Source organism: Acomys minous, assembly GCF_964271855.1.
Source record: "Acomys minous genome assembly, chromosome: 1".
In the NCBI taxonomy this organism is placed as follows: domain Eukaryota; kingdom Metazoa; phylum Chordata; class Mammalia; order Rodentia; family Muridae; genus Acomys; species Acomys minous.
This window is the reverse complement of record NC_140483.1, coordinates 142,827,313-142,853,664: the sequence shown is the minus strand read 5'-3', so window position 1 is coordinate 142,853,664 and position 26,352 is coordinate 142,827,313. Positions and strand designations below refer to the sequence as shown.

General features: G+C 39.9%; 1 protein-coding gene across 3 annotated transcripts in view; it reads right to left on the bottom strand.

The window, feature by feature from the left end:
• The window catches only part of TGFBR1 (transforming growth factor beta receptor 1), a 56,691-nt gene that overhangs the window by 23,088 nt on the left and 7,251 nt on the right, over nucleotides 1-26,352 (bottom strand). The window contains exons 1-3 of one of the 3 annotated variants that reach the window (XM_084781646.1): nucleotides 17,089-17,245; nucleotides 5,039-5,278; nucleotides 730-972 (exon numbers count right to left, since the gene is read on the bottom strand). In XM_084781646.1, the coding sequence (XP_084637772.1) occupies nucleotides 730-972; nucleotides 5,039-5,278; nucleotides 17,089-17,146 (541 nt within the window). In that variant the 5' untranslated portion in view covers nucleotides 17,147-17,245. Of the gene's footprint in view, nucleotides 1-729; nucleotides 973-5,038; nucleotides 5,279-17,088; nucleotides 17,246-26,352 lie in introns of those variants that run through there. The other 2 variants (XM_084781644.1, XM_084781645.1) reach the window with 2 other exon arrangements.

The following is a 26,352-nucleotide window of genomic DNA, read 5'->3' as shown; positions in this document are numbered from 1 at the left end:
AAACTGAGTAAAGCAAGTATCATGGCACATTCACTAACAGGGTTCTTGATTTTAAGCTTTCTTTTAAATGTAAAAAGTTACCAAAACTATAATAGTTTAATTTTAAGTAATAAACTGGACTGGTCTGATGACTCGAGGTGAAGGTGCCTGCCACCAAGCCTGGTAATGATTTTATTCCCCAGGGTTCGCACCGTGGAAGGCGAGCACCGACCTAGAAGTTGTCCTCTGGCCTCCACATGTACACTGTAGCTGGCAGGTGTGTGCGCACACACACACACGGACAATTTTTTTGTTAAAACAACAATTTCGTATCATACTTAAAAGGGTAATCAGCTTCTAAATTCTAGGCAAACAGTCCCAGACCTGTAGAATGGTAGCTGCATCTCTTAATGGCAGCTCTATCGTTGTAACAAAATGTCCTACTTTCTACTTCCCAGACTCAAGAAAAACAAATATGACTCTATAGAGGAGGATGCTTTGAAGTCTGTCTATACAACTTTAGACGTGACTTACTTATTTCAATGGTAAAAGCAAGCTCTAATTTATCTGCATTAAACTAAGCAGTCAGATAGATACCAAGCTCAACCGTCATTAGGCAGCAGTCTGGAATAAGTCACACTACCCCAAAGTTTTAACAAGTTAAGTAAAATACTTGAACTAACTAATTAAATAAATTAACAAAAGTAACTTACTAAGGCTTCTTAAGAAAAAAAGTAAACATAACATTACCTGATCCAGACCCTGATGTTGTCATATCATAAATCAAATCTTTTAAGGTGGTGCCCTCTGAAATGAAAGGGCGATCTAATGATGGATCCTCTTCATTTGGCACGCGGTGGTGAATAACAGTGCGGTTATGGCAGATATAGACCATCAGCATAAGCGCAATGCAGACGAAGCAGACTGGACCGGCAATGACAGCTGCCAGCTCCACAGGACCAAGGCCGGGTGGCTGCTTTTCTGAAAAAGGTCCTCAAATGAAATAAACAACAAAAACACTGTAGGTGGCACTCACATTTTCAAACCCTCCGTATCTCCCCACATGCTCATTGAGATCACTCAAGTCACAGAGCCTCATCACACAGGGCTCGAGGCCAGAACACACTCCCTATTCTGTCTTCTCTGGCTCCCTTTCCAGATCATTAGCTCTGTTAATACCTTCTTGCTCTTCCTGTGCATCCCACCTCATGTTCTAATTTATCGCTGAGTTGATCAGCTAACCAACATTCAAGACCTAGGCCCAATTGTCACCACCTCAGGTAAACTAGTAAAGAAACCAATAATATGAAACAACTTCTGGTGGCGCATGCCTGTAATCCCAGCACTCAGGAGGCAGAGGCAGATGGTTTGAGGCCAGCCTGGTCTACAAAGTGAGTCAGGACAGCCAAGGCTACACAGAAACCCTGTCTCGAAAAACCAAAACAAACAAGCAAACAAAAACTTCTAATAACTAATTTTTATAAAGCATTTTGGTTTTTTTCTTCTTATTCCAAGTCTACTAACAGGCTTATAGCAGAGGAAAAATATATATAGTTAATGTCTTTTTACAAATTATTGGCTTCCTTGTGATACTTCAAAGGCTCATATTTTAGTATATACATTTCCACCACCAACCTTTTTAAAGCCAAAAAATTTACTTTGTTTGCATTTGTTTTTTATTCTAATTATTATTACTATTTTAAAAACTTTTAAATCTTTCTTCTCTTTTTGTGAGACAGGGTTTCACCATGTAGTTCACTCTGGCTGGCCTCAGACTTGGGATTCCCCAACTTCTGCATTCCAGCACTGGGATTAGAAACCCTTGTTTTTAAAACAGTTGTGCATGCGCATTCTTTCTACACTATTCTGCCAACCGTAGTTTTAATTGTATACATTTTATTATCTCTTAAACAAATTAATACTTGCTCATTTAAAAAACACATTGATGCTCATGTCTAAATTAAAGAAAAGCAAGCCATGAATCTAACAGAAGGATTAGAGAAAGTATATAAGAGGGTTTGGAGAGAGGAAAGTGGAGAGTATAATACTATAATCTTAAATTTGGTATTTTAAAATGTATTAATTATAATTATTTTGGCATTTACCCAAGCTTTACTTGGTTCATTGTTTCCCACCATTTTTTTTCCATTCTTGACATCTTCATTTAGATTAATTTTTTAGGGCTGGAGAGATGGCTCAGCCGTTAAAGGCTAGGCCCACAACCATAAATATAGATTAATTTTTTATCATTCAAATTCTATTTCTAGCAATTTCTTTCAGGAACAGTACTTAAATCCTCACATACTGCATATTTAATTAGTTATCTGAAAACAGCTGTTACCTTTGTATATGAGAATAAACTTTGTATAAGAAAAGGCCTACTTTAAAATTTCTGCAATATATAATATTCTACTCCCCTTGATACTGGAATAAATGGATTTTCTGAGTATTTTCCATCTTTAGGTAACCAGTGTTTAGATGCACTGAGGCTTTCCCCCCCATATTTAACAATTATACTGGGCTGGCAAGATGAGGAAAGATACCTGTCACCTAGTCAGTTCAATCCCCAGGAATCACAAAGGAGAGAGCCAACCAACTCCTACCCTGCATATATAAAAGCAAGATGGCTCAGGGGGTAAAGGCACTTGCAGCTAAGCCTGGCAACATCAGTTCATTTCCCAGAATATATATGTGCAAGTAAAATCTATTCCCATAAGTTGTTTTTCAACACACACACACACACACATACACACACACACACACATAAACACACACACACACACACACACACACACACACACAAATTCGGTGGCACATGTGCACCCACACACATACATGTAAATAAATACATGTTAATAATAATTTTTAAAAACTTTTAAGTGAAAAAACAATCTACTGCTAAACACAGCGGTGCCTACACCTCTCTCATCTACAGCTATGTACAGTTCCTACTAATATACTTATGTGTACACTGGCTATGTGTACCAGCTAAGAGAGAAGACATGGCAGGAGGATGAAAAAGCGTAGCCCAACAGTAGCGCCTGGCAGGGCTTGAGAATTGCCTTCAGAAGGGCTGGCTGGGCAGTCTGGTCTTCCGTGCAGTGTGTGGGAGTCAGCTCTACATAGTCTTCCCATCCATACCTACACAGTGTTTATACACAGCAAGTACAGACTCATGCATGCACATACATAGTTTTAAAATTTTATTTAAAAGAAAATAATTTTAAATAATTGTATGTATTTCATTAGTCTTGATTAATACTCCTTTTCATAGGCTTTCCTGTCATTTTCTGGATTTCTAATAAGCATTTTGAATTAACTATCTTCAACCTCTAAACAAATCTATGTGTACAACAACTGGTTCTCTAAAAGTAATCTTTTGTTTTCTTGCTTTTTTTGTTTTTCAAGAGAGTTCCTCTGTGTAGCCCTGGCTGTCCTGAAACTCACTCTGTAGACCAGTCTCTTGAACTCAGAGAGGGGCTTTCTGAGTGTTGGGACTAAAGGTGTGTGCTACTACTGTGCAGCTAAAAGTAATCTTTAATAATGGTTTAGCATTCCCACAGTCAACAACAGAAAATTCAACTAACAAAGTGGTAGCCTATAGCACAGGAGGATATCTACTCGATCTGAATCCATCCAGGCTACATCTTTAGAAGCACTGACTCTTTTTCTTTGCTATGTTTTTTGCTATTTGCTAACTGGAAGCAGAAATGAGGTGAGTTCTCCATAAGGCTCTATAAAATCTCACTTAAGTATTTCAAGTTCAAACACCAATTACCATTTTCTTTACCATATTACAACTATAGACGCTTACATAAATGTCACAAAGAAATTACAGGGTGGAAGAATCCCGGAGTCTAACTACACAACTTCATTAGCTTGCTAAAACTAGGAGGATGGCTGCTTCCTGCTGTGCCTGGCCGGCCTGGCCTCTCTCCTGAGCTATGATGGGTGTGCTTCCTACTTCAGTCACCATGAGCTCTGAGGAATGGACCAGTTAAATGTCAACAGTAGGCTCTACCCTGAGTACTGGAACTAGCACTTCAGAATGGAGAATCTAACATCTGCTCCTGTAGTGGCAATTCATCCCCAGTTCTTCAACTGAAGCCACAAACAGGATTTTTACTAGTCTGGTGCCATGTACACACACACACACACACACACACACACACACACACACACACAGCAGAAGTTACTTACAGCTTTGCCATGTGAGCACTATTCACTCTTCCATTTAATTCTGACAGCACTAATGTAAGTTTTCCCCACTTTATATTCCTTTGCTACTAAAATAAGAACCCAGGAGTTGAAGAAAGTAGCAAATTTCCATTTAATTCAGAATCTTAAGCTTTAAATTACTGACTGGCTCTACCAGGACCATTTGCTGTTATTTTATGTGTATGGGTGTTTTGTCTGTATGTGTTTGTGCACCACATGCACTGGTGCTTGAGAAGGTCAGAAGTGGGCATCAGATCACCTGATCTGGAGTCACAGATAGTTGTGAGTCACCACACGGCTGCTGGAAATTGAGCCTGGATCCTCTGGAAGAGTACAAACACTTTTTAACTGCTAAGCTATCTTTCTAGCCCTCCCAGAACCTTTTTAAAAAGTATTAAATAGTATCACTAAACATCATACACAATTAATTTACACATACAGATCATAAACAAGGTAAGATATCATGAAATGAAAACATGTTAAGTGCACTTGACTTCTTCCCATTAAAAGGCTATTGACTGGATTGCCTTGAGATATAGGTACCCCATACAGGAAATGAGATGTCCACTCTGAGGACAAGGTAGGGAACTCTAGGGACATGCCTTTGAGATTCTAGAGTGTCTTTTGAGAGGCTACCCTCTCAGGCCTAGCAGATCTCACGCAGAGTCTCCTGGCTACTCAGAATTCTATAATTGTGGACAGGTCACTTTCTGTCGCTACCTTCAACAACAGGCTCGTTGATGTCTATGAACATTTGCAGTTCTAAGTTTGTAGGTAGTCTAGAAGCTTGTCTTTTAGCATCTTGGAGAAAAGACGGGAGGGTGTTAATACAACAACTTACCTGTAGTTGGGAGTTCTATTTTATTGCAGTGGTCCTGATTGCAGCAATATGTAACAGCCCCAGTTTTTGAAGATGGTGCACAAACAAATGGCCTGTCTCGAGGAATTAGGTCAATCTCAGCTATGCACATACTGTTGTGTATAACTTTGTCTGTGGTCTCAGTGACTGAGACAAAACAAAGACCATCCGTCTCACAGGTAAAATTGTCTTTTGTACACAGGTGGCAAAAACACTGTAATGCTGGAAAAAGAGAACAAAATTTTATTAGGAAAGAGTCCCAAGGTAGAGTTTAAAAGCTCAACATTTACATTATTAATACATTTTAGTCTATTATAATATAATTTATGCACTGCTCAAATGACAACTTTATTACTCTTAGAATGTCCAAGAATCATATGTACATGGAATCCAAGGTAGTTTGGTGAAATTTCAACCTAGGCTTCCCCTTCCCTGCAAAATTGTTTCCTAGAAAAAAATTACACAAAATTTCATCTAGATAAGGCAAACATTTGCCCTCCCATTTGAAACAGTCACACTTGTTCCTAGCACTAAATTATATAATCACATATATACCCTCTCAAGTGATTGGGGAGCAATGTGTGAAAATACTGCCATAAACTCACTATAGGCTGGAAACACCATTTCAGTAGATTCATGATAATGAAGTAATAAAAATAGATTTACTTTGAGCCACAGGACTTCTAGTCACCCTTGTGTAAGCCCTAAAATATGTATCTTCCAGCTAGTATAGAGCAGATTGTTCTAGCAACAATGTATATATTCCAACCACATGGGCACCCTAGCCACACATCACTGTACCCACTACATCTTTGTGGTTCAACTCTAGGAATGACCTCTTTATGGAAGGATTTGTTGCCACCAACATCTTCCCACAAACACACCCATATCCTATAATGGGGTTAAATGCTTCCCCAAAGTATACACAGCTTACTAGAAATGTGAATTTTATTATTTCCTCCCCTAAGAAAATATAAGTTCTTTGAGTCCAGAGACCCATATCCATCCTGATAATCCACACTACAGTCCTATGCCTGACAGCAGCATTCAAAACTGCTTGCTGAATGAACAACACAACAGCACAGGTGATCCATCAATTACTCACAGACAAGGGAAAGCCCAGTTAGGTTCATTAAATACAGAAAAGGGATAGCGAAGCAGACAGCAGGCCAGAAGAAAGCTATCTTCCTCCATGGCTAGTGTGGTGCGGAGGGAAGTTTACTTAGCAGGCCTGAGTTAAACACCCGGCATATTCTCAAGAATAGCAAGTCTTCAGATTAGTCCTTGACTGGATATGAGTGCTGAGCCTCTGGGACATGCTCTCTGATAAGAATGTTTCTGTATGTGTAAAGCTTTGGGTCACACAGTACCAATTTGACCAGATAGATTTCCTAACAATGTGATTCACAGAAAAGACCTATTTTTGTTTGTTGGGATGGAGGCAGTTAGGTCCTTACTTAGCTTAGCTGTAATACATACTTTACACCTATGGACTGTGAGAGTTAATCTAGACCATCAACTAGACTGGGCTGAGCACTGCCTAGGAGACTTGTAAAGCATACCTCTTAGGAAATTTCCAGGTAGGTTTTGGGTGGAGGGCGGGGGGGGGGGGAACCTGCCCTGAATGAGGGGTGCTACCATCCTAGACGCTGAGGACCTGGATAGAGTAAAATGAGAAAAGAGGGGGAGAGGAGAGAGAAGGAGAGGGAGACAGACAGACAGAGACAGAGCCCCATTTAAGATGTTCTGCCATGCCTCCTCAACCTGATGACTGAAATCTCTAAAACTGAGGAGACTAAGCCTTTCATTAAAGACAATGATAGCAATCCTCAATTTATTTCTGTCAGATAATTTTTTCACAGCAATGAAAAGTCTAATACAAAAGCTGGTGACTGATCCACAGTAAAGCCATGGACACCAACCAAGGCTCAAGTGTCACCACTGATTGGTGGTACTCTTTACACATTGTCGCATGCCACTGCTAAGAGAATGACGGTCCTTCTCTACTGGGAGGAAACATCTAGAATTTTACACCTGTTCTCTGCCAAACTACATCCCAGGGACTTTTCCCCTTTGTCAAACTTAAGCTCTATTTTTTCACTGTAGTACCTTGCATCCATGGCTCTGAATCTTCTTATTGGCAAGAGAAACAGAGCACTGCCACCAATGGCCTGTGCAGTTCCCCTCCCCTTAGGTAAGGCAAAAAGGAAGAGTGTCAAGGCAAGCCAGAGTAAATCAAAGGCAGAAAAGCATCTAGGAAAAGGATAGTATACCCTTGAAATTATAAATATGAGCTTCTTGAGGGGTTTTTTATTGTTCCTACAAGGCTTGAAGATTAAGCAAATCTTAAAATTTAAGTTAAAAAAAATTCAAACATATGCACTGGTTTACATCTTACTTTTAACTTAGGGAATTTGAATTTTTGGCCGTATTATGCAGGGCAAACCACTAAGTTACTGAGCTATATATCCTGGAGTCTCTTTACAGCTTCAAAATCTTGAGACACAGATTCAGTACGTGGCCCAGGTACACCTCTAATTTGCTATCCTCCTGCCTCAGCCTTCCAGTGTAGGGGGGGGGGATTATAGGCCTACAAAATGAGCTCCCACCCCACCTCACATGGAACCATGAGACCAGGCTGAGAATTCCCTTCTCTAAGCGGAGGTGTAAGGTGGTTTCTTTAGATTTAGAGACGTGGCCTAAGTAAACATAGTTTATTATCTGGAGCATCTTGCTTGAGATAACTGTAGGAAGGAAAATACTCCCTGCAGTAGCACCTGTGCTTCTGACTTATTTCACTTCCCACATCCTTGTTTTTTGTTTGGTTTTGTTTTTTGTCTTTCTGTCCTGTCCCACAACCAAATCATCACACCCGAAGCTGTAGTACTCAATGACACTTTTTGTTCTTACTTCCAACAATAACTGGTTTAGAAAAACATTTAGTAAAGACTTCAATAAGAGCATAAGCCAAGCCCTATCTTCCAGTAAACAAAACATCTCATTAAAAATGCTATTTGAGGAATGCTTGCTAGCAAGTGTTTTGGTTACGTATGAGACCTCATTATCCTCAACTTACCAACAAGCCCTGAGGTCGTTAATACTATCTTGAACATTACTGATGAGAGCAGCCACTTGCAGCATTAATTATCGCTGCAGTTAGAACAGTGAAACAGATATAGAGAGTCAGACCTAAGGCCATTTTATTTCTATAATGAAACAGAAACATCAATTGTCATGCCAAATAATTATATAAATTTGCATTTTGTTATTTGTAGCTGTCTTTGTATTTAATTTACAGATTTAATCTATAATCATAAATAAGCCTCAAACATTACGTTTTATATATTCTAGTTTCATGTTTACAATTTAAGGAATAGCATGAAAAATACATTTTGCACTTTTCCTTTCAAAGAGGTCAGTGTATGATGAAAATTTTAAAACAGCCAATGCTGAAGGCAAGGGTTTCTCTCTTGAGGAAAATTTAAAATTCCATTTTCCAGTCTAAATCAGATGATTGAATACAGGATTGCTGTTATATGATGTACTGATTGGTTTTGTCTGAGTCAGCACAGAGAAAGGAGCCTCAGTTGAGGAAATGGCCCCATGAGATCCAGCTATAGGGCATTTGGGGGAGGGCTCAACCCATTGTGGGTGGTGCCATCACTGCGCTGGTGGTCCTGGGTTCTACAAGAAGGCAGGCTGAGCAAGCCAGTAAGCAGCCATCCCTCCATGGCCTCTGCATCAGCTCCTGTCTCCAGGTTCCAACCCTGTTTGAGTTCCTGTCCTGACTTCCACCAATGAGGGACCATGATCTAGAAGTGTAAGCCAAATAAACTCTTTCCTCCCCAGCTTGCTTTTTGGTCATGGTGTTCCGTTGCAGTAATAGAAGTCTTGACTAAGACATATGACATAGTAAAATAGTTTATGAAAAATTACAACCAAGATTCTCATGAACATATAGCTTAATCTTCATTTCTTACAAGTTGAACTCTACAAGCTAAGAGTGGTAGTGCACACTTGTTATTCTAGTGCTTAGGAGGCAGTGGCAAGAGGAGCCCAAATCCCAAAACAACCTGAGCTACATGTAGCTATGTATGCATAGCAAGACTGCTTCAAAAATATGAGTATGTATATATGTATGTGTGTGTGTATGTATGTATGTATGTATGTATGTGTGTATGTATGTATATATGTATGTAAGTATATATGTATCAAGGGCTAGGGATATAGTCAGTGGTAAAGCAATTGCCTAGCATGTGCAAGGTCTTAGGTTCTTTACCCAGGACCTTACATCTCCCTAAAATTATAATTGATTTTATTATTAGATATTAATTTTATTTTTTCTTCAAGTGTATGTATAAGTGCCTTGTGAGTATAGGGCACGTGGATCTGGGTGCCCAGAAAGGCCAGAAGGGGTGTTATAGATTGTTATGCTGGGAACAGAACTTAGGTCCTCTAGAGGACCAGCATGTGTGCTTAACCACTGAGCCATCTCTCCAGCCTCTGCCTCTTTCCTCTTTTATTAAGTAGGTCTTTGGGATGGCAACTCCCGAAAGTTGTCCTTTGACCTCTACGCACACACAGTGATGCACATGTACTCGTACCCACATATACCCCCACACACAAATAAAGCCACTGGCAAAATGGCTCAGTGGCTAACGGCATTTCCCACGAAGCCTGGGGACCTGTGTTTGACCCTCAGAACCCACATGGTAGAAGGAGAAAATGGACTCTTAAGTTGCCATCTGACTTACACACGTGTCACATTACACACACTATACCCCAATTAAAAATGTAACTAAACTATTTTTAATTAAACTAGGTCTTAGTTTCAATTTTTAAGTATTTTAAGTTAATATACAAAGCAATGACTGTTATTATCACATTTTCACATGTTTCATTCTGTTGTATTACAATTCTCCCCATGTCCCCATGTCCTCTCCCCATGACAATCTCTTTTTATGCTATATGTATTCCATTACCTTCTCACTTAAGATCCTTCACATCCTCACAGTACCTGTTCTATATCCAACACACACACACACACACACACACACACACACACACACACACACTCGAATCCAGGTCTCACTTGAGAGAAACCAGTATCTGTCATTCTGTTTCTGGCTTATTCCATTTAACATGACTCACCATTCTATCCATTTTCCTACATGGATACCGCTGAACAGAACTTCACTGTACACGTGGACTGGTTTTGTGCATTCGTCTGCTGGTGGACATCTAAGGAGGGGGTTACGTACTCTGGCTGTTATGAACAGTGCAGCCACAAGCATGAATGTGCAAGTATCTCTGTTGTCCTGGCTACTTTTATGTCAAAGTGACACAAGCTGAAGTCAAGGGAAGAGAGAACCTCAACAGAGAAAATGCCTTTCTAAGATCTGTGATTGAAGTGGGAAGGCTCGACCCATTGTGGGTGGGGCCACCCACAGGTTGGTGTTTCTATCTTAAGAAAGCAGGCTGAGCAAGCCATGTGGAACAAGTCAAAAAGCAGCACTCCTCCACGGTCTCTGCGTCGGCTCCTGCCTCCAGATTCTTTCCCTGACTTCCTGGAAAAATGAATAGTGATGTGAAAGCATAAAACTCCTTCCTCCCCATTTTATCACAGCAATAGTAACCCTAAGACAAAGACTGGTACCAGGAGTGGGGTCCAGAGGAACAGAAGCCTAAGGACGACTAGTTTAAGCATCTGGAATAGGCTTTCCAATTTGCCTACACAGCTACTGAGGCTTTCCTGGGAGTTCAGAGAGTACTGAAAGCTCTATTTTACAAACAGCAACAACAACAAAACTATTTTCAAACCTAGGGAGACAAAAGCATTTGGTGACTGTATATATAAAACTTTCGACAAATTGTGGAAATATTACGATGCTGAATAGTTGCTCCTGGGATCTCTTGATTTAATTGACAAAGGAAAACAATGAACTCAATGATAAAATTAACCAACTTCTAGCATCACAGAATACAAAGAAAGACAACAATGAACTCTGATTAAAAAAAAAAATCAACCTGTTACAGGTTGATTTCTATAGTTTTGGAAGCTGCTTGCTCTGTACTTCCTGTTTTTTCAGGAAATACTTATCCTTCTCAGGTCTCTGATGGGGTTAAAGACTAGATAGTTGTAGTCTTACAGTTTTCCTTATTCAGATTAAAGACATAAAAAGCTTAAATTGTTTAGGATCTAGGACAATGTTTTAGGGTCTATAATGATTTTTCAAGTTGATAAATACAAGTTATGACAAGAGAGTGATTTAGGTTCAGAACTTTGGACTCACCAGGATAGGACAGATAGTAGAATACTTTCTCCAAAGTTGCCAAATACAATGGACTGGACATTGTGTATGTAAAATTCTTACCTGATAGTTCTCATAATTGTTCTTATTATGTATAGTTTATTAATGTTAGAGAAAAAGCTGTCTTTTTGGTATAAAGGGGGAAATAGTGAGCATTTTGGTGTCTTAAAAAAATCCAGTTATGTTATGTAAACATGTTTTTGTTTTAATCCCAGGTGTCGGGCTGCTTCAGACTGTCCACAGCAGCTAACTACTACTGTCTCATACACTAGATAGTTTGTGTTTGGAATTCTGGGGACTCTTGAGAGTATAAATATGAGAGCCCCAAGAGGGGGATGTTCCTGCTCAGCTGTTCCACCTGCTGGTCCCTGTTGATGTTGCTGGTTTGTCAAGTAGTCGTGAGAAAAGAGCCAAAAAGAAGAAATAGGAAATATCCTGACCGGACAGAAGATTGGACTTGCCCCAAGGAACTCAACACCCCTTATCAGCAGGAAGTAGTCTAAAAATGACTCTTGAGATTCCATCGTACACCCATCAGAATGACTAAGAACAAAAATTCAAGTGACAGCACATGCTAGAAAGGATGTGGAGAAATGGGAACACTCCTCCATTGCTGGTGGGAATGAAGACTTGTACAACCAGAAACAAACAACTTGTTTCTCAGAAAAGTGGAAATAGTTCTACCTCAAGATCCAGCCATGCCACTCCTCAGCATGTACCTGAAAGATTTCTATCACACAACAAGGACATTTGCTCAACTATGTTCATAGCAGCTTTATTCATAATTACCAGAATCTGGAAACAACCTAGATGTGCCTCAACTGAAGAACAGATAAAGAAACTGTGGCACATTTACACAATGGAATACTATTCAGCTTTTAAAAACAAGGATATCTTGAAATTTGCAGTCAAATGGATGGAACTAGAAACAATCATCCTGAGTGAAGTAACCCAGATCCAGAAAGACATGCATGGTATATACTCACTTATAAGTGGATATTAGGCCCACATAGATGTTCTCTGAGAGACTCCACCCAGTGGGGGATCAAGAAAGATACTAGGACTCACAGCCAGACTCTGGGTGAAGGGCTGCGAGTTGTATGGAAGAGCTGGGGGATGGAAGGACGGGATGGGGGTAGTGGTGGTGTCAGGAGGCTATCAAGGCGGGGAGGGGGAGGGAGGTGGTAGATCTGGACCCAGAGGGGCCTGCACAAACTGATGCACCAACCAAGGACACTGTAAGCAGAAAACCTAGACCCCCCTCCCCAATTCGGTTGTAGCAGATGGACAGCTCTTTCTCCACATGAAGAAGGCAGCAGATAGTGGGGGACTGCTTCTGACGTGAATTCTGGTGCCCAGGATTTGATCACTGCCTCTTGGTGGAGAGGCCCTGTGGGAACACAGAGGAAGGGGATGCAGGCTATCCAGATGAGACCTGATAGGCTGTGGTCAGATGGTGAGGAAGTAGGACCCCGCCTGTCAGAGGTCTAGAGGCAGGGGAATAGGGCAGAAGATGAAGGAACAAGAAGCTAAGAGCAAGGGGATCACAATTGGGATGTACTGTGAAATCTCAATGGCTCCTCTCTCTCACTAACCTTGCCTCTCCTGCCTGGTGCTGTGTGGAAGGGCTCAGGGTGGAGAAGGGAGATAGTTTATAAGAACCCAAATAAAATAGCTCAAAAAGGATGCCTACCTAAGATAAAAAAATTCAAGCGACACCACATGCTGGCGAGGATGTGAAGAAAAGAGGAACACTCTTTCATTGCTGGTGGGAATTCAAACTTGTACAACCACTTTGGAAATCTATCTAGCACTATCTCAGAAAATTGGGAATAGGGCTTCCTCAAGACCCAGCTATTCCACTCCTTGGAATATACCTAGAAGATGCTCCAGCACACAACAAAGACATATGCTTAACCATATTCATAGCAGCCTTATTCATAATAGCCAGAACATGGAAACAGCCTTAATGTTCCTCAGTAGAAGAGTGGACAAAGAAACTGTGGTACATTTACACTATGGAATACTACTCAGCTATTAAAAACGAAAAATTTCCAAAATGTGTGGACAAATGGATTGAACTAGAAATGATCATAATGAGTGAGTTAACCCAGAAGCATGGTGCTAAGTATAGCAACAAATAACAAACACATATGCATTTAAATAGTTTCCTAGAATGGATAAGATGTTAAACACAATTAAAACCCATAGTTCCAAGTAAAATAACCAAAGTATTTCAACATTTTGAAGTAGAAAAGATAGGAACAAAAGTTTCACAAGGTATGCACATCAGAACTTGGAGAACATATATAATGTATTACGTGAGTAAAGATGAGAACGGTACACTGATGGGGTTTTCCTTGGTGGCAGGATTTCATCTTTAATTGTTAGAATACTAAATTCTCTAAGATAATAAAATTCAAATAATGGTTCAAGACTAACCACAATGATTTAATTTAACAACAAAATGAACATAATCTCTTTCCCAATTTAGCTCATCTCAATGAGATAGAGTCAGACACTGTAGGACAAACACATTTTTAAAAACAATAAATAAACATAGATATATATATATGGTTTTAAAAACACATTTAGAGCGACTCCATTTATTGATACAAAATAATACCTTTTCAAAATGTGCTTAAAATTATACTGAAGAATCATAGACTTATACAACTATATAAAACACACACACACACACACACATACACACACACACACACACACCTCTCTAGGACATAAAGGTAAGATAGGATACTCCAACTTGAGGCTGTTAGATCCAAAATGGTCCCCCAAAATGACTGTGCCACTGACAATATTATAAATGACAACTCAGGCTGGACTGAGACTGGGTAAACAGAAGAACTGCTAAAAGATAAACAAAAATCAGAATTCCTCAGCAACTTGTGAAGCAGGTTCCTGTTTGTCAGGAAGAGCCATTACTTCCCTTATGTGGCCCCCATGGCCTACATCCTCTGGCAATGAGCATCCAGTTTCCTATGAACACATAACAAAGTCCCTAGGGTTGCTCCCATGCTCGTCAAACATCCCTACGACTCTTACTTTCAGGCCCACAGAGAGATGCCCATAAAAGCTTTGAATTCCGTGCCCCGCCCCCCGCCCCCTGAATAAACCTTTCTCTCTACCCATAGAGTGGTCCAGGTCATTGTTTTCACTGCCCCCTTGCTTACAGGGATGACCACAGAGAGTACTGTTCTTTTAATCACTTTAATTACTTGCACTAATTGCTTTCCTGCAACTCAGTCTTAAAATTTTTATGGGTATTAAAATGTCTGTACATAGATTTCACTTAAATTCCACACTAAAAGGAAAGGAAATACTATTTCACAGAAAAAACAAAACAAAAAACAACAAAATACTCAGCCTGGTACTAGGAATTACTACCAGTGATATTTTCAAATATTCCAGAGTAAGTCAGATTTTTTTTTCAAGGTTTACATACCTTGGTATGATGAGAAAGACTATCAGTTACCAAACACCTAGCATGTCAAATGCAGTTGTAGAGAAATTTTAACCCATCAACATGGCTAATTGGGCAAGGGACCACATCCAAAGGCCTAGTTCTATATGATCTGGCTGGAATACAGGCATGCCCTTAGTATACATCTTTAATCCCTCCTGCTGGAATACACACCTTTAATCCCTCTAGCTAGAATTTAGCACACACCTTTAATCCCAAACAATGATATCTAATTGAGGGGCAGACAAAGTGACAAATCAGAGAAAGGTGACAGAATACGTCAGAGATAGGGTACGCCCAACTCTCACGAGAAGAGACAGGAAAGAGAAGCTATTTAAGAGCATCACGGAGAGAAAGCAGGAAGTTTGTGGAGACAGTACAGTACAGTTCAGTGCAGTTGAGTTCATGAACTTCAGTTAATGGAGTTGAGGCAGTTTTTCCAAGCAGAGCAATTAAGTGAGAAGAAGAGAGAAGCCAGTTTGAATCAGTCAGCTTGGAGAGGAGTTTTTTTGAGCCAGAACAGTTAGCTGAACCAGCCACCCTGAGTTCAGAAAAAACTAGAAAGGTTGAGATGATTCAGCAGTAAGTCTCGGAGGCTGAAACAGTCTAGGCCTACCTTGGACTGGAAGCGTCCAGGCCTAGGCCTAAGGATAGTTAGAAATGCTATGGGCTCAGCCCAAGCCATGTATTTATAAGCTTGCATACAGCGGCTCTCAATTCATCCCCTCATCTGAGGAAATAAAACTGACATTTATATGAAGTAACTAATAAAAAGAGAGTAATCCCCTTTGGTATCTTTCTTCACTGTGCAGTGTGTGGGTGATAAATCCTAATCAGTACATGACAAATCTGTTGAAGTACTAACGTCAGCCCTTTCTATTACTTACTCCTCTACTCCAACTCTTCTGAGCCATTACTTTCTCCTCACCATGCCCAACACCATCTCATGTCCCTCTCTCAGCAGACCTCTTCTCCTTCCCCTCTCATCTACCTCTGAGTACAGTATACCAGGAAGATCCTCTTCTTTCTTTCAATATACTGTTAGTACAGATGAAACTACAGGGCTGACCAGACTTTCTCTCTCCAGGTTTGTTTGCCTTGAGTTTGTTCTCTATTTGTTTGAGACAGGGTCCATGTAGCCCTGGCTGGTCCTGAAATGAAGAGATCCACCTGCTTCTGACTCCCAAGGACTGGGATTAAAGCACTCACCATCACACCTAACTTTTGGGTTGTTCTTGAAGGCCCTCAATCTTCTAGCTAGTCAGGGAACAAGACAACTATATGGCCTAGGCTATTTCTGAATATATGTTGAGTCTGAGTCATTATTCTGGGAGCTTGGAGCCGGGAGGAAAAACATATGCCCTATTACAGTTTTTCCATTAAGACTTTTATTTTCTTCAAGACTCCACAAAATTAGCTAACACAGGATTAGCTGGTTACAGAGAAAGGGGCACTAAGAACAGGCTATCCAAGGACAAGAGGAGATAACAGAAGAGAGTAATACAAAGGCTTTCTTTTAAGTTCAAAATGAGATAAATTATAGAAGTACCAGATAGAAATGTACTTAACAGGTTTGGGTAATCTGACAATTGCTCTCAAAGAAATGAATAGTATTATTAAATGACTACGTATTAGTAAGTGTCACTTGAACATAAACTCTCAGAGGACCAAAAATTAAAGTAGGAACAGAAAGTTACCCTGGCCATGCAGACACCTTTCTAGAAGTGGCATACATCACACACACACAAACACACACACACCACCCTACATACAATAATAAATAAATAAAGTTAAAGAAGAAATAACATTGGCTTCCAAGGAAAGGACTGGGTACCTAGAGGATGACTAGGTACCACACATACATCTTGAAAGATGTGCGAACTTCCAGAAAGACGAGTGTATTATTCCTCCCTGAGGACACTGGAAAAAAAATAGTTCAGATGCTTTGCTACGTTCCATCCCTTCTCTCTACACTTCCTTCACAACGCTACATCCCCACACTCATTCTAGGTCGCAGTTACTTCATGCCAATTTCAAAATTTTGTTCATGCTGGGAAATAATTTGCACACACACACACAGCCTTTGAAAAGCTATCTTTTAATCAATTTATTCTAAGGAAATGAAAACAGAAATGTAAACACATAAATGTCCATCAGTAGTTGACTGAAAAACTTGTGCAAATGACAGTGCAATGAGAACCTCAACTATGACACAATCAGATACAGAAAACTGATTTTACCAGCATGTTTAAAGACAGGAAGTGATGATGTTATTAACTGCAGGAAGTAAAGCTCCATGAGGCATAGTTACAGCTCTGCCAAGTTCTTCTTGGTTCTGTTCTACACTCCCAAGTCTGGGTGGTGTACTTAAAGCAGCATTGCACTACACCCTAAGAAGAAACAAGAAACTTCTGACAGTGAATAATGAAACAGTATCTAAATTTCTTATTTTCCCTTAAACACTGTACTTGGCAGATTTCAATTTGATCAGTTGGTTTTATAAGAACATAATCACTGGGCATACAGAATTCAGAAACAAGAGACTTACACTGAACTGAATTCCAACCCTACCAGACAACCACAATGTAAATCTGAAAAAGTCGCTCATTTATTTGGGCCTAAATTTCTTGATTTATGCTCTGTAACAGTACTAATTACAGACGATCTGAGAGTTAAATGTAGATATGAGGGTTAAATATCAGCACAGCACCCAGAGCACTTCATAATCCAAATTTATTATGCACTCATTCAGCAAAGATTTCTTTAGACCATCTACATGCTGCTATCCATTTTAGAAGCTATACAAATAATCAGAGCTAATCTTTAGACAGCTCTAGGAGTCAGTACCCACACAGAGCACAACATAAACTGTAGGCACAAAAACAGTGGGCATTCACAAAAGCTATTATCTCTCCACTTGTGGAATTTTTTTTTAGTAACATTTGAACCAGGCTGACAAAAGAATGTTACTGTAGAAGCACAGAAAGTATCAACAGGAAATACATCTTCAGTACAACTTTCCTGTGCAACACTCCTGACTAGCTAAGTTCATATCAAAACTTGTTAGCCATGAAATGTTCTAGTCCATTATTTGACAGGTGATGAAACAGGAAAGTCCTAAGTGCTACACCAATATATTTATATTTATTTTGGGGAAAAAAAAAAAGAATGAAAAGAATGAGAAAACCTTCAGCATTCTTACTGATGTAGAATAAGATGAAAAACTCAATGTTTTTTCTCTGGAAAGCGAGCGTACTGTAGGAGGCAGTGTACCTCGGCTGTGTAGGATGTGGTAGATTGTCCTGGACTAAGAGTCTGAGGTATGAGATATAACTGAGGTAGAAGACGGAAGTAATAACCACCCTCCAGAGGTGCCTTTAACTGAGGGTACAGGAAATGACACCTGGGCCAGAAAACAGCTAAGAACCTATGAGGACCATTGCTGAAGAAATGAGCTAGTACTGTCATGTGCTTAGTAGCTTTCCCCCTAGAGAACAGGATGTGTAACCCACTCAGCAAGAAAAAACACCCTTCAGAGGATGTGGAGGGTAAGACTCTTGCCTTTTAGTTCACCACATGGAGAACAAAACACACCACTGGCGAATATCATGCAAGATGCAGCGAGAGTATGGAAAAGGAAAAGCTCTCCAGAAAAAAATGATGTCCACACTAAACTTAAAGAAGTTAATGAGAGGAAAACCACCGTGTGGTTGCTGGGAATTGAACTCAGGACCTCTGGAAGAGCAGTCTGTGCTCTTAGCTTCTGAGCCATCTCTCCAGCCCCCATTATGCCCTCCTTATAGGAGTCATTTCATCATGATGGTGGCTCACAACCATCTATAATGTGATCTGATACAGTCTTCTGGTCTGCAGATGTATATGCAGACCAAGTACTGTATACATAATAAATAAAGAAATCTTTTAAAAAATTAAAAAATAAAATTTATCAAATATCTTCCTTAATGACGGTTACCAAAAAAACTATTTAGTAGTTTATTATCAATCTATTTTTTCCTGCATTTCTATTTTCTTTGAATTTACCAAAACGGTCTTCAAACTTCTTGCCTTCAAATTTTCCTTTAGGCTTTACTTTAACAGAACTACCAGTTTTGATATGTAGGGTACATATTCATTTCTAGACGTCTATAACTAAATTTTCCTTAACCAAAAGGATTAATATATATATATACATATATATATACATATATATATACATATATATAAAATTTACCAGAAAATATATTTCCTTTTTTATTTATTTGTTGTTGTTAATTTCTAATCTGAGTGTTCTTTGTGGACATCCATATGGTAAGCTTTCCAAAAAATCCAGAAATATTCTGAAAGCATGCTATTTATGATTACAAAACTGGAATTCATTACATCCTTATTTTGTAATTTGAATCTTGTTTTTCTTCATCTACAGTGGTTTTATAAAAGTCTTCTTATAGTTTAATAGTTTTAGTCAAATATACATATTTTACTAGCAACATAAAGATTAATAACACACCTTAGGAAATGGTATCTTTTAACGTAAAACCTCTAAAGCCTCTGCTGCTTGACTGTTGACTTGTCTGGCATTAATCTTATTATAGCTACCTCTTCTTGTTACTAGATTGGCTTTTTTTCTTGGGGTGCGGGAAACAGGTAGATTTACAGTCTTCTGTGTGCATTAATACAATCTAAGAAAAATGTCAAAATAATATACTAATGTAACCTTTCAGATTTACTAAGTACTCATGGGCTTAATATTCGCCCTGTATCTTCTTCCTCTTCCTCTCTCTTGTTGTCTCTCTCTGGGGCATCCCTCCCCCTCTCCTAATCTCCCATTCTTCTATAATAAAATTCTACATATAAAAAAATTAGGCCTGCAATTAGATTCTTAAAGCTACTTATGTACAGTTTATGGTGTTAAGTAATTCTCCAAGACTTTTAATATAAGAAAAAACAGCACTTCCTGCATCCCCTGCTCTACTGCAACAAATTCATTCCACCCTCGATTGATTCTCTCTGTATTTTAGTTTTATTTAACTCCCACTTATTTGCAGAGTGAGAAATTTATTGAACCTAGCAAAAATAGATGGTAGGCACAATCAGAAAGTTGTCTTCTCTCAAATGAAATGTTCATCTCCCTCAGCAAACTAAGTGTGAAGCAAGCAGCTACAGTCCCTCCTACAAGAAGAGCATAACTGAATTAAACCATGCAAGTCGATTTCTTAAACCAGCGAAAGTAAATCTTCTGTAATAACTCTGCAACATGTCTATACTTTTTAAAGCACTGAATCATGGACCCTCTTGGGGTGAAGAAGCAACCACCTCACAGAAACTGAACTCTTTTTGGGGAGCACACTTGCCCCTTAGCTCTAAACTATGTGTACAGGAAAGTCTGTGATGAGAGTAAGTTGTCAGACCCAGAAACTTAGGTGTCAAGACACTTGGCAGTAGGAATGAGATGGGCTTCCAACTGGCGCTAACCAGTGGTTACTGCAGAGGCCTGCAGTGTTGAGAGAAACATAAAGACCTGCTAGGGCAGAGGAATGAAAGCCTTGATATGGCTTGCAGAGGTGACAATACAGCACAGAGGACTCTTCTTACAGAATTATGACAGTTACACGAGTCAACAATTACTAAGCTCTAGCTTGGCTTTAGGATAGATAAATCATAGGTGATTACAGCCATCTCTTCTGTGGGACTTGCTTTCCCTGTTCCAGGGACTGCAAGCTAAAAGCTCAGGGAGACTATTTGCTCAGGGCACACTACCTAATTCTGATATTCCTGCCTGATGCCTACTCCCTCCTTATCAACCTCCTTTCTTCTTCCCATTTCCCATCATAAAATAAAGGCAAGCTGGATGTGACTCAATCTCAGCACTCAAGAGGCAAAGCCAGGTGGATCTCTGGTAATTCAAGGCCTGATTGGTCTACTAATGAGTTCCAGACTGACTGGAGCTAAAAAAGAGAAAAGAAAAAAAAAAAAGAAAGAAAGAAAGAAAAAGAAAAGATAGAGCAATTGCAATGCATCAATAAAGTGGGTAAATTTTCTGACTGTGGGGAAAAAAAGAGAAAGAAAGAAAGAGAAAAAAGAAAAAGAAAAAGTTAAATGATAGATTGGAAGACACAATTGAACGTGAGAGCAAAATAGAGAAGATAGGGACAAGAATGAAGACAACAAAAACAAAATCCACCAAGGGAAGCAAAATAAAAGAAGGGGGTGGGAGGAACAAGTATTTGTTCACCAGCTACTTGAGGACCACAAGTTCAAAGCCAGGCTGGGCAATTGAGTAAGACCCTGTCTTTACAAACAAACAGGTTAGGGGGCTAGGAGGCGAGATATCTCAGCTGAGAACAGATGAAGCTCAGTGGTCGAGCAGCTGCCTATGAGTGAGGCCCTAGGTTCAATTCACAATACAGAGAGAATAAAGAAATATATCACACTGTGCTTTGTCTTTAGTTATTTGTCAGTACCAGGACCTGCTTTACAAAGCTGTGTGCAACTTGCAATCAGAGTATCTTTCTTTACTGAGGAACACAAGCAAACTGGCCCCTGGTTTGTAATTTTTTTTCCCAAATATAAAATTAGATAAAATAACCAAAACTACTTTAACTTGTTTATTTTGGTAAAAATAATTACATATAATTACTGTTGAAGGAAATCTACAATAGATCATCTTGATGTTTTATTTAAATCTGTTGCACACTGAATAACAAAATTAAGATGTCAGTCAGTCTCTCAATTGGAGAATACTCAAATCAACAGCCATGTGCTAAACAAAGAGACTCAATTAGAGCACATTACAGTTCAATTTGGAAATGAATAAATCAACCCCCCAAAATACATACATGTACACACACACACACACACACACACACACACACACACACACACACACACAGTTGTTACCCTTTTGTCTCTGTACTCTGGGTATTCCTGGCTATCCTCCGTGTTTAGTGCTCTCTATACTCTGGGTATTCCTGGCTATCCTCCATGTTTAGTGCTCTCAAATATGTCCGTAAGTCCTAGCTTCTAGTAGAAAAGCTTTTCATTTTGTCACAGGATCTATTTGAATTTCAATGCATATTTAAGGATCTTATATTGTAGAAATGTAACAGGATGCCTGCACAAGGTGTCCTAGAACTATAAATACACACTATTATGCAACCAACGAGGTCCACACCTAAGAAACCTAGATGGAACAGTTATCCTGAAGCAAGTAATAGAAAATAAGGTTAGTTCTAGGTTTGTCCTATTTGTGAAATCAAGGAAACTCTGAAGAGGACTTAAAGTAGTCAACAACTACAATAAATAGAGTAGACAGATAATAGATGGGCAGATGATAGACAGACAGACAGATAATAGATGGACAGATGATATGATAGAAAGATGGTAGATGTAGATAGATAGATAGAAAAATTTAAGAGGGAAAGATATCTTTATAAGTTATGAAGAATAACAAACACAAATCATTCATTTCCCAGGGTGCTTACGTAAAGATGGATTAACAGGGAACATACTCTGGCACATGTGATCTTTGCTAAAGTAATCATTTTTAATGCCCACCACCCAGAAATCACTTTTCAAACTGGAGACCCAAAGCAAGAACACTTCCAACATCTGGCCTGTCTGGCCTGTTAGAAGAGGACTATGTCTGGTTCTGTTCATCTTTGCTGTCCATTCTTTGACGGACAAAGGCCAACTTAAGAACATTAGGAAAATGTCTGTATAAGCTTGCTCAAATAGTTTCATGTTGTTCTCTAGCCATTATCCTCTAGCTTCTAGGAAAGCTTAATTCAAATGGCCCAGCTTTACATCCGCTGTTCCACTGGTGCTAGGGATTCATTTGTCCATGCCTGGATCAGAGCCTTACATAAGGAAAGACAGCGGCAGCAGGGAGTAAACTGAACCCAGAAAATGTGTCGAAGAGTGAGCCTCAGAACAAGGAATCAGAAACGCCAAGCCCAGCACTAACTTTATCCCTTGGAGATTCACTGAGTGCTGCGATCCTGCTGCTTGGGGTGGGGTGGGTAGCTGTTCACGAATTCTTAGTAATAGGCAATGAGATCGTCAGCTTCCTCATTTGCCCTTGCTGCTAAAAAATTGAGAGCTAAGCGTCATGCTCAAATGCAAAGCCTTCCTCAGCTACAGTGTGGACAACAATCTGGTGTTTGCTTCCTCCGTTCAGCCACTAACTAGTCCCCACTATCTTTCCCAGTCATTACTTCTGGCCTCATTTTTATTTCAAGATAAACACCTTTTTGAAAAATGGCTAGAGTATAGGGCAGTCATTAAATAAAATAATCTTGTACAATAAAGAAGTTACAAGAAGATAGTGCTCAAAAAAGATTTTTATCTGTGTGTGTATGTGTAGGTTTGTGTATGTATGTCTGTATGTGGGTACCTGCATGTGAGTACAGGGGAAGCCAGAAGAGGGAGTGAGATCCCCTAAAACTAGAGTTCAGATGGTTGTGAGCCACTTGATATGGGTGGTAGGAACCCAACTCTGGTCCTCTGGAAATGTAGCAAGCACTCCTAGCTGCTAAGCCATCTTTCTAGCCTCATGAAGATAATGCTCATCTTGAAACTGTGACCCCTAGTGGGACTTAGCTTGCACATAAACTGAAAACAGTAAGCAAGGAAGCTTGGATTACACCTAAACATATAGAATTCTCCAGGAGAAACAGCTTAAACATAATCAAGTCCAACCTTCCTCTGCCTGCATATTTGCAGAGACAAGTATTTTGTGACAGTTACTATTAAGAAAGTTCTTCCTTATCTTGAGCTGAAATTTGCTTCAGTGTATCAAACAATTCTGTTTCTCCACTTGCTTAAAATGTAGTAATCCCCATTTATTGAATAGCTACTATGTCAGGCTTGTTACAATACTGCTGTATACTATCTTTACAACAGCCAGCCAGCCAGCATTTAACCTATGCAAGTGTTCCCCAGTGAAACACCCATCAGAAGATAAGTACAGGCAAGTATGCCAGGTGTTGTCTATCTACTCTCCGCCTACCCCCCATCCCCCCACCAGGGTTTCTCTGTGTAGACTTGGGTGTCCTGGACCCGCTTTGTAGACCAGGCTGGTCTCAAGCTCAGAGATCCACCTGCCTCTGCCTCCCCAAGTGCTGGGATTACAGGCATGCACAATGGAGTTGGGCTTGTTTATCTATTCTTAAAAACAAAGATATTACTAAATTTCTGTGAACTTGCCTTCAGAATTGGAAGGAATACACATCAGTTAGAGCAATTCAAATAGAAAATGAAACAGTCTAGAGATACACAGCACTGGTGTTTGATTTATGGAGCAGAATAGTAATAGGAAAAAAAGAACTAACAGGACAGGGATCAAGAAACTCCAGGAAAGATACCTATAACATCAGCGACTATGGACTTGAGACCAATGGTGTAAACCTAAGCTCCAAACAGGAAGCTTCCTGTCTTATAGCTCAGCCAGGAATAGACTGAACATTTTATTCAGTTCAATATAACCAAAAAGATCACATTCTGAATGTGTCACATTCTTTTGTGTCAGGCATGTGGGAAAATATACAAAATAAGGCCCTGCACCTCAGAAGTGAGCAGCATTCTAGTGAGCGGAGCAGGATCCAGATGCAAGCTAAGACTTCAGGACTAAAACATTCCTCTTCAGGTAGCTTTTCAGACTACCAGAAGCCAACAAAACAAAACAAAGAGCAGGTGAAAGGAAAGTGATGGTAAGGTAAGGCCTTTCTTTGCTTATGGTCTGCTCTCTTCACTCCCAACTTAACAACTGCTCCTGGCTACCTTTACCTCCGATTCAAACTGCTCAAGTCAGAATTTGTTTCTCTTTGATATTTCTCTTTCCAGCTCCCTTAGAAAAGACATTTTCCAGGTGCCCAGGCTTTAGTCAATGTTTTTTCATGGAGTCCTTCTTGATCTCTACATACCACTTTCTGCTGCTAAGACATGCTGCCACCTAATTGTTTACCATGCGCTTTCTATGCATTTAAGATACACCAAACAACAAAAAGGTAGAGGCGAAAGAAACATAGACAGTATGTATGGTATCTACATAGGTAAATAAAATGGGGAAGGAAGTATTCCAGAAAAGAAAAAGTAGACTATAACAATTTATGAAATGGATCAGAACAAGCTTCCATGAGGAAAGGGACAGCAGAGCAACTTCCAAGAGGTCGGGGAGGAGGCCACTCAGGAACCAGAGAGCAAAATAATTCTGATTTGGCTGAAATGTCACAGAGCCCCTCTTCCACTCCATTTCCAATATCATTAAACCAATTCCGGAGTCTCCCTCGGCAGCTGTCCTGCTCTACTTCCTCAGTGGTACAGTTAAACATTCTTTTTCCACAATAAAACTGCCAGCCCAATTTTCACAATTCTTACCCTCAATATGACAAACTGTTAGTCCTTTACTTAAAATTCTTAAAACTTTATCATGGCCCTTTCCTCCAATCCAGGAATGCCTCTCTTTCAGTCCTCTACTCCCTAGCACCCTGCAAGGCAGAGAGCTCTACTGGCTCTGCAAAGCAGTCCTTGTGGCTGCTGTATCTGAGTATCGCTGTTTCTTAGCACTGTAATTTCTAAATGAAAGCCTCACTCCAAATATTTCCTAGGAAAGTTTCTTCTTCAAGCTGAAGATATAGCACATAAAGCACTTTTATTAGCACTGATAAACTTCTAAAAACAATGGTTAAAGAACATTTTCAGGACATGGGGGACAGCTCAGTTGGTGAAAGTGTTGCCTGTGCCAGCAAGGCAAGGTGAATTAAGAACCCAGCACCATGTACAAAGTTAAGAATAACTGTTCACATCTGTAATCCCAGCACTTGGTGGAGGGCTGGGGGAGGCAGGGACAGGTGGACCCTCCCTGAATTTTCACTAACCAGCCTAGCAGAAACAGCAAACTCCAGGTCCTGTTTCAAAAAGGTAACATCTGACATCTGCAACTGAAGATATAGAAGCGCGCGCGCGCACACACACACACACACACACACACACACACACACTAAAATAACTGAAAAAAGGAGGTTTCCTCATTCTCCCATGATCCAGAGGGTCCTAGAAATCTACAAGAAGAACATTATGATGGGCAGATCTGGGCCCAGGGGTCCTGCTCAAACTAAGGCACCAGCCAAGGACAATATGTGTAGTAAGTAAACTTCAAACCTCTACCCAGATCTAGCCAATGGACAGGACATTCTCCACAGCTGAGTGGAGAGTGGGGTCTGATTTTCACACGAACTCTGGTGCCCCATATTTGACCATGTCCCCTGGATGGGGAGTCCTGGTGGCACTCAGAGGAAGGATAGCAGGCTACCAAGAAGAGACTTGATACCCTATGAGCATATACAGGGGAGGAGGTCCCCCTCAGTCACAGTCATAGAGGAGGGGAGTAGGGGAAAATGGGAGAGAGGGAGAAATGGGAGGATACAAAAGATAGGATAACAATTGAGATGTCATATGAATAAATTAATAAAATATATTAAAAAATAAAGAAGATACAGTAAAGGACA